The sequence below is a fragment of the Dipodomys ordii genome, unplaced genomic scaffold (assembly GCF_000151885.1).
Source record: "Dipodomys ordii isolate 6190 unplaced genomic scaffold, Dord_2.0 Scaffold26, whole genome shotgun sequence".
NCBI classification, from domain to species: Eukaryota; Metazoa; Chordata; class Mammalia; order Rodentia; family Heteromyidae; genus Dipodomys; species Dipodomys ordii.
The window spans coordinates 1,003,063-1,022,117 of record NW_012267242.1 but is presented as its reverse complement, the minus strand read 5'-3'; the positions used below and the strand labels follow the sequence as shown (position 1 = coordinate 1,022,117).

Here is a 19,055-nt window from a genome sequence, read left to right as displayed (position 1 = left end):
CATCATGCTTCGTGTCTACTGTCTCCTCAGTTAGCATGCTGTCCCTATTCAACTCTCCTTTAGAGAGTTTTCTAACAGTATTACGTGTATTGGAGGCTACAAGTTTTTTGGGGACATGTGTCTGCTCATAGTCGCTGGCTTTCTAATAAAGATTCCCAGTTCAACCTCTCAAAAATAAAACAAAAAACAAAACCCCCAAAATACCCAATGGAGGGACAAAAGTTGAACAAATGCAGCAGTGGTTCTCACTGGTAGAAAATGAATTATACAACTTGTGGGTGGGGACAGGAGGGAAAAACTGGGGTGACGTTATCCAACATGAAATGTACTCTTTACCTGGTTTATTTAACTGTAACCCTTCTGTATATCACCTTTATATTTGCAAGTTATTTTTTTTAATGCCAAGGACTACAGTAGTGGCTTGAGTCATATGGTAGAGCCCTTATCTAGCATGTATACAGCCATGGGTTCAATCCGAAGTACACGAATAATTAATACATAATAGAAAGATGACAAATCAACAAGAAAAAGCAAAGGGTTTTGAGGGGAAGGAAGACAGCAGAAGGTGGAGAAGCGTTAGTCCAGGAAGAGCCCTTGGAGGAGACAGTTCCACTTTCTAGCTTGTGCCCTCCCAACAGGAGAAACTGGGTGAGAGCATGAGGCTGGCTCTGTGCGCCCCACACTTGCTGCAGGGAACCCGTGCCAGGGACTCAGCACTGCCGGGAGGCAGTGAAACACCTGCTCCCCGGGCGCAGTGCTCCTGCAAGTCCCTGGTGTGTTTGTGGTTCCTGTTGGTCTTGAGGAGAGCCTAATTGCTGAAGCCATTTCATAGAGAGATGTGTGTTCTGGCAGAATCCTTGGTGGCCTGTCACTTCCTAACATGCCTTAATTGGCTCACTCGTTGGATGGCTGATTTTCAAGAGGGAACAGCAGAAACTCTTCCTGAGGTGGGAGGGGGAACTTCTCCTCCTTGCTCTTGCTGTCCCAGCCAGTTTAACTTGATCCCTGGAAGCCATGGCTGAGCAGTGGCTGACTCCTTAGCAGGTGGACAGGAGGAAGGGAAAATGAGGTTGGGTTCAAGTTCTGGCCAGCTCTCCCTCATAGGAGCCAAATAACCTCTGTGAGCCTCCCCACCCGCATTTGTGAAATAAATAATGGTTGTAGCCAGCTACCAGCTATACTCATCTAATTATGTGGCCTTTTTATTCATCTATGACAAAACCATGTATAATAGGGTCTACTGGTGAAATGTTTTTGAGATATCACTGAAAATTGGGGATGGCAGTTGGAGAAAAGTGAGAGACTGGAAATTTGTGGCATGCTGCCTCACACAGCCACACAGTGTCTCCAGATCCTGGGCTGTTTCTTGGCCATTCCTGTACTCATTAAAGTATCTCTCTGCCAGTCTTCGTACAAACATGTCTATGTTTGCCCCAGGTCTAGGTTTGATGAGACACAGCTCCTTTAGCCAAGTGGTAATGTGATCCCCCTGCAAATAGAAAAATTTCAGTGACTTCTCACGATGAGAAAAGTAGGAGTGTAGGAGAAACTACATCACTGAGTCCCAGAGTGCCATGTGTTTTATATACCGCATTTAATTCAGATGCCAACCCTGCATGGCATAATGGGTACATTACAAGAATGGCCTAACAATGGACCCACTTTGGAGAAAAATGTTTCAAGATGAAGAGACAGAGTATGGGTGGAGAGCTACTTGGAGAATTCAGCTTTGTCTGAACTCTTGTCTGTTACATGGTCTGGTGGGAGATGAGAATGGCAATACGCATGCACACACACACACACACACACACACACACACACACACACACACACACACACATACCACACCACACCACACCACCCCACACCACTCCAGTGACATCTAATTTCAAATAAAGATGGCAAGTCCTTGTTTTTCTAAATCCCGGTAAGAACCAAGGAGGCAGAGGCCTCCACAGGAATATGCTGGAGGAAGGGCAGGGGGTGCTGCAGCCCACATCTTGAGGGTCACACAAGCCAGGCAATAGGAGCTTTTCCAGGGTGTTGCCCAGGTTCACTGAAATGAAGTGTGCAATATTTAGAGCAGCACTTGGAGCACAAGGAGTCCAGCACCTGTCACCTAGAACCATCATTGTTAGATAATCTGGGTTCCTTCTGTGGGTAAAGCCCCTGCTTGTCTCTCTGTGATCTGGGGACATGAGGGCTCATTTCTCTGCCATTTTGGTAGCTCTGTGTACTCTCCCCTTTCTCTTGATATTTCTTATTTCATTTTGCCTTCATAGTTAAGTGCTTCTGCAAAGCTTTCTTCTCTTCCTTCTTTCTCCTTACATCATAATCATTCTTTCTCTTTGGGCCTCTGTCCCTCTCAAATGCCCTGTTTTCCTGGAGTTTGAACCCACTTCTGTGTCCTCCAGATCCCCAGCTCACTAGAACTTCCCTACAGCTACTGTGTGGGAGCCACCAGTCCCTCATAAGCAAGACAGACTTCATGGGGCTAGTTTGCAGAGAGAGCTCTTCTTCCCTTGCCTCTTCTCTCTCAAAAAAGCCAAGCTTTTCGGATTCTGGCCACTGCTGTGAGGGACTTTACTGTGCCGCAGCCATCACATCTGGACGGTGATGATGAGCAAAGACTGGGTGGAAACTGCAGCTGCATTTCCAGAGGCCAGTTCACCATCTGTTGGAGCTTTGTCCCTCTCATAATTTATCTTGGATTTAAAAGGGGTGCAGGTCCTGGAATGCCTGGACTAATAGTTTTAAACCTACTTTAGGGATAAAGGACTATTGGTCATCTGGACATGGAATCAATCCTTGAATAGAGTCCCCATGGAAGGTGTGTGTTTGGATGAGATAAGACATGGGAGATCAATGTGGTACCCAGTCTGTAGCCGAATGGCACAGGACTTTTCTCAAATGCATCTATGGTGCAGTGGAGTCTCTGTTATTTCTTATAAGCTATCAAAATACATTTTTAAACAATTTTTTAAAGGCCAAGAAGATGGCAGACATTCCTGCTTCAAGGTAGACATGAAAGCTAAATTTTCCAGATCTTTAACTTATCTCAACTTCTGAGCCAGATGCCAAAACTTACTTCTGGGTCAGATGCCAAAAGTTACTCATGGAATAGATACACTCACCTTCCTATTTTTGTATTGGATTCAGGACCAATTTCATGGTGAGTGAGTGGAAAGAAGGAAAGAAATGCAATTTGCAAACTGTGCTTGTCTACCATAGGCCTATAGGAACATCACGTGAAAAGAAATACTGAACAAAGGCGGTAGAAATGATATAACCACTGATTGTGCACCCCCTAATCTCCTCATTTTGCATCTGCTGTTTCCTGAATATTAAAATACCACTTTCGCAGATGTGCTGATATATCTTAACCCTCTCGAAAATCAGCTGGCCATGTGTGTGCCTATTAGGAACAGAAGAGAATGCCTTTGGCTGGCTGCATGGCCAGGCCTCTGTAGGGAGGAACTGGCCCCTTGTCCCTGGCCCTCGCTTTCACTGGGGCAAAAGCCCGGGATGCATGTCATTAGTCAGCCTGGAGACTGTATAAATGTGTGTGGTTTGGAGACCTATTATTATACTTGTAGCCTGGGAATGAGGAGCTACCACACATGGCCTCTGGAATTGAAATCAAATATACCCAGGTCCATAGCAGGCAAGGCTGCAAGAGGCAGAAGGAGACTTCTGAAGGCAGCCTTGAATTCTCAGCTCCGAGACCTGGAATTCACTGGTCTCTATGTGAGAGGCTGGTTCATCAACACTGGCCACAGTGTGATCAACTCGTTAGTCATTAAAGAAGTCTAGCACACATCCCAAGGCCAAGCTTGAAGCTGTCCTGTTTCCTTGTTTCCACTAGGAAGAGTTCTCTTTGGCCCTCAGTCACTTGGCCTTTTTTTCCAGGGTCCTGGCAATCTTTCCAAGTTCAGAAAAATGAGACTCTTCTTTCCCCTAGGGCCCCTTCAGTCTGGGATCTATCAGATCTTAACTTTGGATAGCCATTGGCTGAAGTTATGATTCTGTCCATTCATTGAACACTAGCAAAAGATTTAACCTCTCTGAGCCTGAGATTCCTCACTATTACAAGAGGAATAATAGTTCCTAGATCACGGGCTTGCAGTTAATGGGCTTGAGAGGCAATAAGCTAAGGTATGTGAAATGCTTAGCACTGGTGGGCTCAGTAGGCATCTGTTCATTACGTGATTTCACTCAAGCTGCAGTTGGGCAATGGATGAATCATTAAAAGACAGGTTGTCTCAGACTTGGACAGAAATCTGCCTCCTTTTGTCCTACAAGTCGTCCAGATTGGGAGACTAGACTGAGCAGAGGTGGGAGAAGAAAGGGTCCATTGGTCCTCATAGCTATGAGAACCAAGAGACACTTCAAAGCCTGACTACTACAGTGGCAGTGGTGGCATTAACCAGTACACCCCACCAGGGGAGGATGGTATGCCACCAAGTGCAAGTTTACAGTTTTAAGGGAGATTTTCAACTGTATTGTTTTTTACTTACTTAGTTCTTCGTTTTCCAAACTTCCTTTTTTGTTCTTTTTCCAAGTCTCTCTTTCTCTCTCTTTCCCTCTCTCTCTGCTGGATTTCTTATTCATAACCTGCATTGTCTTCTTAGTTTCATTTAACCATTTATTTGCCTGCTTCTTATTGGGTCTCACTGGGTTTTATTTTTTTTTAATGATCCTTTTAATTTTTCATCAAGGATTTCATCCGTATATCTTTTGGAAGTATCAAATAGTTGTTCCTATGGTGAGATTTGCATATCTGATGAGTTATACATCTGATCCAGATGGTGTGGGCCCAGAAGCTGCACAGGAAGAGGTGGTGGTGAGAACCAGGGTCTTCTCCATGGCTCTCACACCCTTTCATAGGATGGCCTACTTAGCTTGCAGCTGTCTCCTGAAGATGTGTCTGAGGGTGCTGATTTGTTATGCAATGATGGTTTTATTTCCCTCCCGGCACTGTAGTGCAGTCTCTCAAGGCTTCTTTGGCAGTGGGAACCCTGGTAATTTCCTCCTTGCCCTGTTAATGACAGGGCGTTGGCCTGTGCAGGGGGAGGGGAAGTGGGAATCATGTAGGCGTGGGGGCAGGATCTGCACCTGTCTGCACCCCTAGAAGCAGGACCTGGATTGGAGGACATTGCCAGTGCGTGTGTGTATGTGTGTGTGTGTGTGTCTGTGTGTGTGTGTGTGTGTCTGTATGTCTGTGTTTGTGTCTGTGTGTATGTGCCTGTGTCACAGCTGGAGCAAAAGAGTTGCTCAAGGCAGGACAGCAGCAAGAATCACAGTGTTTCCTCCCGGTCCTGTCTGTAACAGGCCTAGGCTTGGTGCAGACTCAGCACACAGGGGAGAGCTCGTGGGAACTCTGTGGGCCCTTGCCTTTCATCCTGGGACTTGCTGACTCCACACTAAGATTGGCCACACCCTTAGCTTCAGAGAATGAACAACTTCATTGATCCTCGAGAGTGAGTTCTTCCATTTGCTTCTGTATTATAGCACCTACTCCTATCGTGCAGGCCACCCAACAGGTTTGAGTAACAGTCATTCTCCTGGGCCCCAAGTGTCATGGACTGGTCACTGGGATCCCTGAGGTGTCTTCCTTCCAGGTGGGGTAGTCGAATTTCTGGAGGGTCTCACAGAGAGGAATATGCAGGGTTTATAACACCTAGCGTAGCCCAAACGTAGTCACTCACTTCTCAAGAGAGCTCCGAGATATAGCACTGGGGGCTGGGTGGAAGATCCTGTGCAAAGTGTGGCCACTGTGCAGGTTTCAGATTGCTCATGAGCCTGTGAAGACTGTGAAACTTTCTAGCAGCCACAATTGTTAGCATCCAATGGTGGTTTGCTGAGACTCTTTCTTCCCTCCACTCACCTACCCTGTGGAGAAAGGATTGTAGCCAGGTAGTTTGTTTCTCTTACCATGCTGTGTATTTCCAGGCCTCTGACTTTTACAAGATTCCAGTCTCTCTCTTGCTGATTTCCAGTGGTGTCCCACACTCTCTCACCTCAGCCTTACACCATCACTTTGGGTCCTTCTAGGGAAGAGGACAGTGCTGGTTGCTTTAGCCATCTTGGACCTTCTTCCATGCAAGACTTACATAGACATTTCATATGTTACCTGCCAACTAAGACTTTGATAGAACATTTTCCTTAGGATCTGCAATCAGCATATAGCAGGGTGGACCACTACACCTGGCCCTTACACATACCTCTGTGTGCTATTACATGTGTACAGTTTTATACTGATGCATGGGAACCATGAGAACAGCTGGCAGAGACAAGAGCCTGTGGCAGGGCTTGAGACAGGGCCAGCAGGAGATGGGAAGATAAGAATGTGGTAAAGGAACCTTGTCTTTATCTATCGGATGGCTGCTATAACAAATACCCACAAACCTGGTAACTTAAGATAATAGAAACATTCTCTCTCGAAGCTGTGGAGGCCAGAAGTCTGTGATCAGCATTAGTCTACAGCTTAGGTTTCTTCTGGAGGTTGTCTCTTGGCTTCTGGTTGATTGTAGCTGTCTTTCCCATCCATTGGCTTGGAGAAATCTCCCATGACCTTTCTCTCTATGTTTCCTAGCTTTCTCTTTCAGTCTTTTATAAGATGTCCATTATTAGATGTAGGGCCCAGTGTACTTAATATCATTTAAAGATCTTTATTTTTCTTATATCTGCAATACATTTTATTCCAAATAAGATCACATTATGAGGTTTAAGTCATCCGCATATACTGAGAGAAACTCCTTTTTCTTAGGCATTCTCTGAGCAGAATGACACATATGTCTCTGGGCCACAGACATGTCTATGGGCCAGATAAGGCTCCTGAAGTCATGGCAGAACAGCCATGTATGTGTTTCTTCTGCTTCTCATCTACTGCCTATGACCATCTGCCTCTACTGATCATTTTGTATGGCCTGAAAATGATACTGCAATTTCCAAATGGCCATTGGATAGTTCTCTAAGCCTTGGAGAACAGTTGGCTGGCCAGGGACTATGTTTGGACCATAGCTCCATAGCTTTATCCATTTGGGAGTTACTTATCCTTTCTAGACTGAAATTTCAGTATCTGAAAAAGTGAAGTTAATAAACAGACACAGCTGTTGTGGTTACTGCAGGGTGGTAGGAGATAGCATCTGTTCTATGCTTGCAGGTGGACATAGTCCTTGGACATAGGAGTTGAGTTCTCTGTCCAGTATCAGCCCTACCACTTAGCCTGCCACCTCAAAATGTTGTTCTACATTGGTTGCCATTGTGTCTTGATAAGTGCTGTTCCTATTTGAAATACCCTCACCCAAATCCTCAACCTTTTATCCCCATTATCCCCCTATCATTCTTCTACAGTGATCTTAGGGATCACTTTCACAAAGAGTATACTTATTGAGCAATTATTAAGTAATCAAACTTAGGCCGTATTATAGCCCTAGCAATCAGTGGTATTATGTGATTGGGCAGATGAGGAAACAGGCTTGAGGAACATGATCTCGTCCGCCTGGCAGGAAGCCCTGGTGATCACTAGTGCTGTCTATCACTGCATACTGATTCCATGAGCTCTTCCCTCTCTGGGCCCACTTGGTGCCTTTGCCTGCAGCCTGGTACCTCCTGGAGGGCAGGAATGGGCTCTGTCCCCTTCTAGCCTCAGGCTCTGGCAGCACAGTACTGGCTCAATGAGCAGTGACAGTGTGACCTTCTTCAGTCCCTCTTGGGGCCTCTTCTTCTGTTTGAGGTGCAGGACCTCCCTGGTTTGAGCAGTCATCTATTCATGATGCCATGGAAGGGGGGAAAGTGTGGCATTTGTTTCCATACTAATAGAAATAATCATCCTGGAAGTGGAAAGTATTAAGACCTGTTTTTTTTTCCTTACTCAGGAGTTGGTGACAGGAGGATCACAGTTTAAAGTCAGCCTAGGTAAAATTAGTGTGAGAATCTATCTCATAAATAAGCCAGGCAACTGTAATTCTAGCTACTTGTCAAACAGACATAGGAGAATGGAGGTTCGAGGCCAGCCCAGATAAACTAAAAACAAAAACACTAGGGACATGGGTCAAATGGTAAGTTTGAGGCCTTGAGTTCAATTCCCAGTACTGTCCCAAACACAAATAAATAAAACAAAATAACAAAACAATGTCCTTTTCTAAAAGCAAAATCTAACCAACTACCTTATCCTATCAAGCCTTCTGAAGCTTGTTTTTCCAAGTCTTAAGTTTCTTAAGTGGCTGAGCTCATTAATCTTCATGTTTTATCGTCTGCCATAAAACCACTCAGGGGTTACTTGTGGACAGGATTGGTGGCTGAGGAAACCATGAGCAAAACTCATGTCATTTCCATAGGGTTGTCAGGGTGGGGCCTTGTCCTCCTGATTCTCTGTGGCTCAAAGACAGCCTGTATCAGTTGACAAGATGGTCCCCATCCCTGGGAGGAGAGAAGGCCTGAGGCAGGGCTCTTTGCTCTCTTGGGGCCACCTGGTGAATATCCCACGCCTGAAGTCAAGTGCTCAGTATATCCTTGCTTGGCTTTGGGTCCCATCACTTCGGACAGAGAGCCAGGTCTTTATCAAGAGCAGGAAAGGAGCCAAAAGTTATTTCAGTATCTAGTCACCTCAGTCATCTTTTGGGGGCTCAAAGACTCAGGTCCTAGGTAGCACACAGGCAGGCTGGAAGTGTGTAGTCTCACTCACTCATGAGCAGACACACACACATACCACGGATAATGGCAGAGGGGCTGGGACCTTGAGAGGAGGCATCAATCCTGGGGGGTTCAGACACTGCTCAGGCTGCCTGCATCAGACTTACCTGTGGCACCTGCCTGGTTTTTAACTTCACCTCAGGCAATTCTCACTCAGTGGGTGACACACTGCTCTACGTGGTTCTGCAGGACAGACAGTCTGGAGACCAATCCGCCGCTCTACGTGGTTCTGCAGGACAGACAGTCTGGAGACCAATCGATCCAGTCCAACCAAGGAAGGACATGACATACACAAGGTCACCCAGTGGCCAGTTAGTGGCAGGGCTGGGACCATTCCAAGCCTGTGTTCTTCCTACTCGACCCTGAGTATTTCAGATTGGGGATGTATGTCTGAATTCAATGAAATAGCAAACTAATTTCCTTTTGGGTTTAGCATAGGTTTCTATGACCCATACCTCAGATTCTACTCATATATGCAAATCGCTGGGAATTGACATTAGCTTTATAGTTTCTATTACGTGCCTTAATTCTACTCCATCCCACATCTCCCAGCTATCCAGTTTCAAGGAAGTCCATTCCTATCCCAGGTTTGCCTTTCTTCTACTTAGGCTACTGGCACTCTCTTGAAGGGGACTCCTACTCTTTTCTGGCTTAGTCTTGACTTGAGATACTTGGGAAAGGCTTAGATTTGAAAGAGGCTGGGTGCACTTTTAAGGCAACCCAGAAGAGATGTTCGATTGCCCTGACTCACCTCAGATCCCAGGAGGGGACTGATTTGTCAAACTAGATTCAAAATAGTTGCTCAGAAAGCCCTGTAGCTTAAGGATTGGAGGGTCAATTCAGGTCAGCTCAACAACCACTTACTAAAGGCAATTGCTAGGGGGCAACCTCAGAGGGATGCTGAGTAGGACCAGCAAGGTATCATAGCTATCTCTCCCCAGAGGAGTCCTTTGACCTCTGCTAATATGGGGCATTATAAGCTGTTCAGGACCCATCAGACAATAAGAAAATCCTATGCTCTTGGAGGCCAGCAGAATTCAGTCTACTAGGTCCAGGAAAGAAATGTATGTCCCCCTCATGGTGTCTGGATTCATGATGGGAACGGAGAGTGTCTATCTCCAGAGCTGTGCCCTTCCAGTGAGTGATTAGTTGTTTCTCGTAATACCTTCAGATAGACCCTGACATTTACCTATTGTTATGGCCTATCTAAGGATTCCTGGGATGAAGAAAAGGGCACTAGCCCACACCTGTAAGTTATACTTCTAATGATGTGACCTTGAACAGGTCACTCTACCTGCTAAACTTTGTTCTACTCAGTTGTCAAGTTGTGATGGAGAACCATGCACAGCTCCTCACAGTAAAGCTAGTCTTTGTAAGATAATGGTTCACTTGAATGTGTAGATTAACCCATACAGCATTATACAAACAGAACTGCAGCATTAAAAACCACCAAATCTCCATTCTCTAGAGGATCTTTTGAGATGATCTCATTCAGTAGTGTTCCAAATGATTGTTCGGGCACAGAACCTTTCCTTGAAATAAAAGCATACAATAATGTCCAGTAGATAAAAAGAAACCTGGCACTGCGTTTATAGGACCTGGGGGTGAGCTGTCCAGCCAGGAGGCAGGCATAAAGCGGCTTGCTTAGGGCCCAGTGGGGCCAACATAGACACTTTGCTCTTCAGTTTTCCTTTTAGACTCTTTTGATGAAACTAGAGTGACTTCCCTAGGAAGATTCAAGTTTATACAAAAGAACAAAGGCCATTGTCCTCATTTTAACAAAATTTCAGCTCTTTAAGCTTATGTAAGAGTATAAAATTAAAATTTGTCAGTCCATGAAAATGAAATAAGTATGAGGTCAGTAAGAAACAAAGATGAATGAACATGGAAGCCCACTAGGATTTTTATTAGACTCTAACCTTCATGGCCTAGATGTTGCACATAGAATAAATCCTGCAGTCTCCTCTGTCTCCTCAGACCATAAAAGCAGATTGGGCAGGGGGGGCGTAGATCATTTCTTTTGCCAGAGCCTGGGCCTCATGAACAAGGTGGCAGCCATAATCTATCCATACACTGACATAGTATTGATTTAAGCTGGACAAAATGTGAAAGATGGTTTGTCTTTAGAGAGCTTCCATCTAAGCCAATGGAGCCTTTTCTCAGTGGGCTGCAATACCCCGAGGAGGAGCGTACAGCTGAACTACGCTTGGCACTACTTGGAAGGGTTTTCTGACCTATAGGTGGGGAGAGTTGGGGAAATGATCCTAGGTCACATAGAAATCAAGTTGGAAGAGCAGGATTGAACTGAAGGGTCTTCATGCAAAGTGACCCAGAATTTTTCTAGCACCTGAACTTACTTAGCATGGTTAGGGGAAGGAGGGTTGAACAGAGACCAGAGCATGTGACACCACTAGCTATGTCTTGAGTGTGGATTGATATAGGCCCATCTACCTGGGAGTAGAACATCTTCAGTGGACACCTCTGCCTCCCAAACTCCATGGGCTCAGCAGTAGTATTCAGAGGTACTACGTAGCCTGGAACAGGAATATGCATACACACACATACAAAATGATAGACTTTTAGTGTTTGTATGAAGCATTTCTAGGGAACATGACTCATGGGAGGGAGAGGATCTGAGGAAAATGGACTAAGATATGCTGAGCACTTTCTCTCAGACGTTCACAGTATACATTAGCATATTAGGCTCTGAGGAATCCTACAAGAAAACAACTGATTTAATACAACCACAAAGCTCAAACTTACTTCAACTTGAAATGCTTTCCTCTCTCACAGCATCTATTAAACCCTCATGGAACCCTGAGGAAAAGCTAGATGGCCAGGCCTCTATCCAGAGCACATTTTGGGCTTAGGGTCTTGCCTGTCCACACCTGTCCTGCCACAGGGATTGTCAGTATCTTAAAAGCAGGCAGAGGACCATAGTAGCTGATGCTGGTGCCACAGACCGAATTGTCATGATTCATACAGCCACTCCTGCCCACTCAGACCTCGAATACTTGTCAAAATGCACGGTCATGGCTGCCTTTGAGACAGACTCCATGACTAACTTCTCCTAAGCAGCACTGAACTTATCAAGCATAACCCTCAACAGCAGATCAGCAAAGCTGTCAGGCCACACCAGCTCTATATGAGATCCTTTGCCTTGTCTCCTGGAGGAGGCTGGCATTACTGTCTGATTCTCTAAGGAAGGTACAGACATGGTGCACCTGCCAATTGGTTGAGGCAGTGATATTCAGGTGGGCCTCCTCTGATACACATGATGACACTGTGGAAAAATCCAATAGACTTCAGAAGATGCAGTATAGACCCAGAGGGCCCTGCTCTCTCCTAAAGAAGGCCCAGGCTGGCAATGTCTCAATTGGAACATGCTGTCTATGTTAGTTTCAGGCTGAATAGCATGGATTACGTCTCCCCTCCCATCTAGCACTCACTACAAATAAGTATGACACCTTTGAAAGCCTGCCTGAACACTTGCAAACCGTCTTGGAATAAATTTTGTGTCGATTCCGCAATGTTAGATGAACTTCTTTTTCCCTACCCTTGTTGGGACAACACATTTCAAGCTAAAGGGCTACTTCTGACCTTGGATGTTGAGAGATCAAGAGGACCATAAATGTCCTGAGTCAAATCCTTTCTTTTATAACACATACAATGAGCTCTATGGCTTTTTGCCCCCATGTCAAAGATATTCTCCCTCAACTCATTAGCAAAAACCTAACTGTTTCCATTCATTTATTCCACAGGTATTTATGGAGGGTATCCTAGTGTCAGGCATCTCTAAAAGCTGGGCATAGTGACCAACACAATCTTTGCACTATTAGGTGACAAGTAAAAGAAAAAATAAGCAAAAGATTTGTGGCATGCAAAAAGTACTGTCATGATCACAGAACATTCAGAGGGGATAAGATACGGATGTGTAAACAATTGGTATCTTATTCAGGTATTGTGGTTTATAAAGAATAAAATCCCACTCGAATTAGCTTGACTGAAAAAGGGTGGCAGGGATCCTGTTAGGAATCAGACATGCTGTAAAAATGAAAAGTAAGAAGCAGAAGAGTTGGCACTGAAAGTCATTGTCTCTTTTAGGTGCATCCATATTCTCATTTGCTTTCTCTCCATCCTACCTTCCTTCCCCATTCCCTTCTAAGAAAGGCTGAGAGCAGAGAGGAAATAGTCATTATGTCTGCTAGGCATGAGGTTAAGTAATTAAGGCATCAGAGCCGTAACAGAACAGAAAGGGCTAATGGATCTGAAAGAACAACTTAGAACTTGGGAAAGCCAGGGAAGGCTCTATGAAGGAGATGCTGTTTGATTTGGGCCTTGATTCGAGGAAGATCTGGATGCCTGGTAGAGAAAAGGGACCTGTATGTATAGGGCTACTGGGGTGGAAAGCTACTCATCATCCATCTCAGAGCACTGGGAGTCAAGGAACAGCATACTGGTAGATCTACTTACTTATCCTTACCCCCTCATCCTTGTGATGCCTCTGGTTAGGTTGCTGTAGCCCTCTTCAGAGTAGACAGCATTCTCCTGAGTACTCTAGCATCGATCTGCACTTTAGACTTCATATGAGGCTGGACTGAGGATGGGACAAGGGGGAGGCAGGATAATGCCATCAAAGCTGATGAAGGCAATGAGAGGTTACAGAAGAAATGCTTCCCAGTAGAGATCAGAAAGCCACTTATTAAGTCCTAGATAAGTATGTTGAAGACTTAGCACGTATCTACCTACCTTCCTGTTAGTGACCACAATGTAAATTCATTCAGTGACAGGAACTTGAACCAAGAAATCAAAGCATGGCAGAGACTAATGCTTTACAATTTGCTGATTGATTACTAGTATTAGGCAATACCTATTTTACTAGATACCTCTATGCTAGGCACTCTACAGTGAACCTCATTGGTCATATCTGAAAGTTTACCGAGAGGTACCATCAGAGGTTGCTGGATAGGGGCTCATGAAGGCTGGGTGATTCAGGTACATAAGGTCCTTGAGAGAGCATGGACAGCAGGATTCAGTGCTTTCCTATAAGCCATCTGTGTTAGCTTTACCACAAGTATGAAATGTAGAGATTGTCCCAAGTTTTGGTGAGACTCTGAAGTTTAAAATACCTGCTTGACATCACATGACTAGAAGTTGGAGTTGGGACTTGAGTAGTTCTGCCAGGTCATGTTTTTGGTATGCCACTACCATGTATGACTCACCAAGACTGAACCCCTGCCAAACCTTGTGGCAGGACTTGGGTTGGTCTGGGAGTTGTGTACACACAGCATAAAGTTTTAGATTAGGATGATAGAGAAGCTGCTTCATCCTTTACCTGTGACCTCTTCTCGTCTTAATGACCTTGACAATGTTGGTCTTCGGCAATTTCATAAAAAAAGATAATCCATTGTAGGTTGCTTCCTATGAAGTCAGATAACATATGGATAAAAACATGTCCTAGAATCTACCTGCCATGTGTAATATGAACCAGAAATTACAAAGCTTCCCAATTATTAGATGGATTCTAGCCTAGAAGAAAGCCCTGTATTCTCTTCCTGACCATTCTGCATGAAGTATTGTCCTTATCAATGATTAACCTATGGGTTGTCTTGTGGATTTTGGATTTCGTAGCTTGGATACAAGTTCCTGATAGGCAACTTATCTGTTTATGTGATGTTCAGCCACTCCAAACCGTAGTTTGGTCATCCCTAAATGGGAATAATGTGTATTCCAATGGCCTTGCAATAAGGAATTCATTAAATAACATTACAAGAAAATGAGGGAGGAATGACACTGTTCAAAAGGAAATGTACTCATTACCTGATTCATGTAACTGTAACCCCTCTGAACATCACCTTTACAATAAAATTGTAAAAAAAAATTAAATGTAAAACAGAAACAACATTAAAGTACCTTAGGAACTGCCATACACTGCCCAAGTGTTGGAAATTATTAAGACAAGCTTCTACTTAAACTCATCTTTGCTCTACTCTATGATACCCAAAGAAAGGAGAGCTTCTGTCTGAGACTTTCACTTCTCACAGGCAACCAGACTGACTTGGGTGTAGATCTACAGATGGAATAGAATAGAAGCCTTTTTGCTATATCCCTCTCTGAGAACTCAGATGAGCTTTCTTTCCCTGGGGAGTGGTTTGGGCTGGAAATGTTCAAACGTCTATGCATCAGAATCCTGCAGAATGTTTTAGGTACAGATTCAGTTACTCCCCTCTGGAGAGTCAATGAAGTAGGTCCGAAGTCAGAACAGGAAAGTGATTTTTTTTTTTTAAATAAAGTTTATCAGGTGATTCTGAATTGTAGGGAAGAACAAGCTTAAGAGAGGCCCAGGCTCAGAGTCAGGACAGCAAGAGCTTCGAGGATGCTACTTGAAGTCTCCAGCTCGTGGGGACAGAGTTTGTTCCTCCTAAAGAAGGGGGAGACAATGCGGGTCAGTCTCTCCACTTTTGGAGAGCTAGGAAACTGGCATGAAGAAAGGGAAAGGGCTGTCGGCTACCAGGTAGGCCACGGAGGCCTTAGGAGATGGCCCGGGAGCTGGGCAGAGATGTCGTACAGGGGCTGAGCTGTCCCTGCAGCCACCCCCCACCCCCACCCCACCCCACCCCCCAGTGATCACCGTGTGTCTGTCTGTCTCCCTGCAGATCGTGTTCCGGAAGATCAGCGACGTGAAACGGGAAGAGGAAGAGCGCATGAAACGCAAGAACGAGGCCCCCCTGATTTTGCCCCCGGATCACCCCGTCCGACGACTCTTCCAGCGGTTTCGCCAGCAGAAGGAGGCCAGGCTGGCGGCCGAGAGAGGGGGTCGGGATCTCGATGACCTGGACGTGGAGAAGGGCAATGCCCTCGCGGAGCCCGCCCCGGCCAATCACACGCTGGTCAAGGCCAGCGTGGTCACGGTGCGCGAGAGCCCGGCCACGCCCGTGTCCCTGCAGCCGGCCTCCACGTCGTCCGGCGGGGCCGACCACGCCAAGCTGCAGGCGCCCGGCTCCGAGTGCCTGGCTCCGCGGGGCAGCGCGGGGGACTGTGCCAAGCGCAAGGGCTGGGCCCGCTTCAGGGACACGTGTGGGAAGGGCGAGGACTGGAACAAGGTGTCCAAGGCCGAGTCGATGGAGACCCTCCCCGAGAGGACCAAGGCGTCCGGCGAGGCCACGCTGAAGAAGACAGACTCGTGCGACAGCGGCATCACCAAGAGCGACCTCCGGCTGGACAACGCAGGCGAGGCCCGGAGCCCCCAGGACAGGAGTCCCATCCTGGCAGAGGTCAAACACTCCTTCTACCCCATCCCCGAGCAGACCCTGCAGGCCACGGTCCTGGAGGTGAAGCACGAGCTGAAGGAGGACATCAAGGCTTTGAACGCCAAAATGACCCATATCGAGAAACAGCTTTCCGAGATTCTCAGGATATTAACTTCCCGAAGGTCCTCGCAGTCTCCCCAGGAGCTGTTTGAAATATCAAGGCCCCAATCCCCAGAATCAGAGAGAGACATTTTTGGAGCCAGCTGAGAGATGCGCCTAAGAAAAACAAAACAAACAGAACCAACAACAATCATAAAGAAGAAGTTCAAAGACAAAATGTCTGCACCCCTGGCCCAGACACCACCGCCTCCACACATGCCCACATGCCCAACAGTTTTTCAAGTAGGCTTTTCTGGACAGAGAATTCCAAGTGGGGTCCAAATGGCTTAGGTGTGCTCACATGGCCCCTCACCTCTCTCTCTCTCTCTCTCTCTCTCTCTGGAAAAAAAAAGATAGGGGCAGCGATGTGTGCTCCACACTGCAGGGTGGCAGCTGCATTTGAACAGTCTTTGCACAATTCTGGAAGAAGGGGCTTGCTTTCTAAAAGGTCTTTTCCTTCATTTTAAATATTTTTTACTACCATAGTATTTATAAAAGATGAAAACTACCAGAAACGAGGAGCATCCATTTGGGACTGGTAGAAGAGAGCCAAAGACTCCTCATATGTAGACTTGGCCTCCTTCACCAAACTCTCCAAAGACAAGCAGTGGGCACAGGGATTTCCCAGCATGCCCAGCCCTGTACAGCCAGCATTTGCCATCACCATCTTTCCTACCGTCATCATTTGTAAGAAGCTCAGACAAGGAGAGCTTGAAGGACAGGAAGAGTAGAACCTTTCCACTTTCTGTCTTTGATGGCTGAGGCTGAACAGCTGGCACTATAAGAGCCTCCCACAGACACACAGCCAGTTTCCTTGGGTTTCCTTGCCCAGAAAAGATGAGTGAGGCTAGAGACAAACCTTTGGCTCCAGGCATTCTCTGTTGTGTGGTCTGCAGGCTGCTCTGATAGGGGCTTCAGATGCCCCGAGTGACCCTCAGGCCTTTGTCTATGCTGTAGGCTTCATAGCCCAAGCTGCTTTGCTTCTTTTCCTTCTGGACCTCCTCCCAAGTGTTCCTGTGGCATTCCTCAGGGTGTGAAGCATCGGCAGGAAGGGGCAGGTACCCAGAGTTGCTTACTACACACACACACACACACACACACACACACACACACACACTACAACCTCAGAAAATGATTGTAGCAAGTGCTATGTTTTTATTTTGATTCTCATGGGGATTTTTGTCCACAGCATGGGAACAGTAGAAGATACTTGGGAACTCTGTTAGGCCTTACTTGAAACCCTCTATTTCCTATTTTTAAAAAGAAAGATGGCAGGGCAATGACTGTACTCTCTTCGGGAGCTGGAAAAGGAACGGAGAAGTTGTTTTCAGCTGTCCCAGTAAAGAGATAGGGAGAGTTGGCTGTTAGAACTTGTGGTCCATAGAGCAGCCATGGGCACAGAGTGGCCTAGTCGCCATGTAATTTGCTACCCCGTGATACGCAGAGACATCTCTTAAGCCACCTGAGATCAGGTGAGGGAGGAGCTTGAGCTGCTTTCAGTGATACCAGAGAAAAGAAAGTGGAGAGAGCCCCAAAGCACACCTGTGGCAAGGATGGACACACAGATGGTAGCGTGGACTTCTTCAGGTCACTCTGTGGAAGCTCTATCATGGGCACCTCTGCCTGGCATTGCTTTGCTGCTGTAGAGCCTTATCTTACCAAAGATCTTCAGTGCTCAGAAAGCCTCCTGTCTAGGCCTGTCTTCCTCCAACCCCCTTTCAGTCCCGCTCAGTGGCTGTGATGCTTCCCAGGACTTAGCCTTGGCTGTCTGTGTGCTATTGACACAGAAGGCCCTGGAAGGTCAAGGGCATACACAGTTGTGAGGCCTACAGACTTAGCCCTATATACTCCAGCCTATGACATTGTCAGATTTCGCTTCCTATGGCCACTTAGGGCTAAAGCATGCTTGTTTCTGAATCTGGATGAAGCTGGGAGGCTTTTGGCTTCTTGAATTTGAGCAGCTGCCACTTGATCCTTGATGGAGAGACTGTACAATATCTGAACTCCTAGCAACCTTCTACACATTCCAGGCCCTCAAACATGCTTATTAACCTGCTTTTAAATTTTAGAACCTATTAATCCTAAGGCAACGCGAGATCCCTTGTTACCCTGACACCCAGCTTCAGAATCACACACCCTTAGAGACTTCTCATTGCCTCTCCTGTGCCTCATCTAGGGCCTCACCAACCAGTGTGGGGAGGTTCTGCTGCAGCAAGCCACCTCTGAGACAGGTAGCTTCTTCTCTATTGAGAAATCTCACTGCATCTAGATCTGCGGGACTGAGAGGCTGGAGAGGCTCAGAAGTCCAGCCTTATTTGGGGGGGTGGGGTGGGGTGGGGAGAAAGCTTCAGGAATGAGTTCCAGGGCCAATGCAAATGGAACCAATGACTACAAAGCCAGACCCTGCAGGGGGAAACCCTCTCAGCTCAGTGTTGCATGACTCATGAGTTTCTGCAGGGGACAGTTAACAGCGCCAGGAGTGTGGCTTTTGTTCTTCTCCATCTGTAGACTTTAAGGAGTTTTTGTTATATTGTTTTCTCTGAAGAAGGAGGAAAAAAAACCCCACCATTTTAAAATGAGCCAATCTGTTTCTCCTTTTCTTTTTATGGTGTGTACCTGGCTGCAGGTTGCTTCAAGCAAACTCTCTATGCTTTCTGGGACCCAACGCTTCAAGTATTTCTGACCTGCACCTTCCACCAACTACTGTGATCTGGTAGACAAAAAGAGAGGTGGGAAACAGTTGCTAGGTATTAGATCAAACCATTAGATCAGCAAAATTATGCTGAAAGATTTGTTGTACCATTTTCCATTCGTCTAGTGAGTACTAGTTACTGAGTCTTTTTTTACTCCTTCCTTTGAATGTCATCCCCAAGGAAAGCTCCATTTCCCAGCATCATTGCTGACAGGCTGCTTTGAAGTGGTCCCGTCCATGTCGCTTGGCTGCTTGTT

General features: G+C 46.2%; 1 protein-coding gene across 2 annotated transcripts in view; it reads left to right on the top strand.

Annotated features, from left to right (window-relative positions):
• Kcnh1 (potassium channel, voltage gated eag related subfamily H, member 1) overlaps positions 1-16,411 on the top strand; it is a 305,584-nt gene extending 289,173 nt beyond the window's left edge. For both annotated transcript variants that reach the window (XM_013015111.1, XM_013015110.1), the window contains exon 11: positions 15,354-16,411. In XM_013015111.1, coding sequence (XP_012870565.1) covers positions 15,354-16,214 — 861 coding nt within the window. In that variant the 3' untranslated portion in view covers positions 16,215-16,411. The remainder of the gene's footprint in view (positions 1-15,353) is intronic.
• The last annotated feature ends 2,644 nt before the right edge of the window (positions 16,412-19,055 follow it).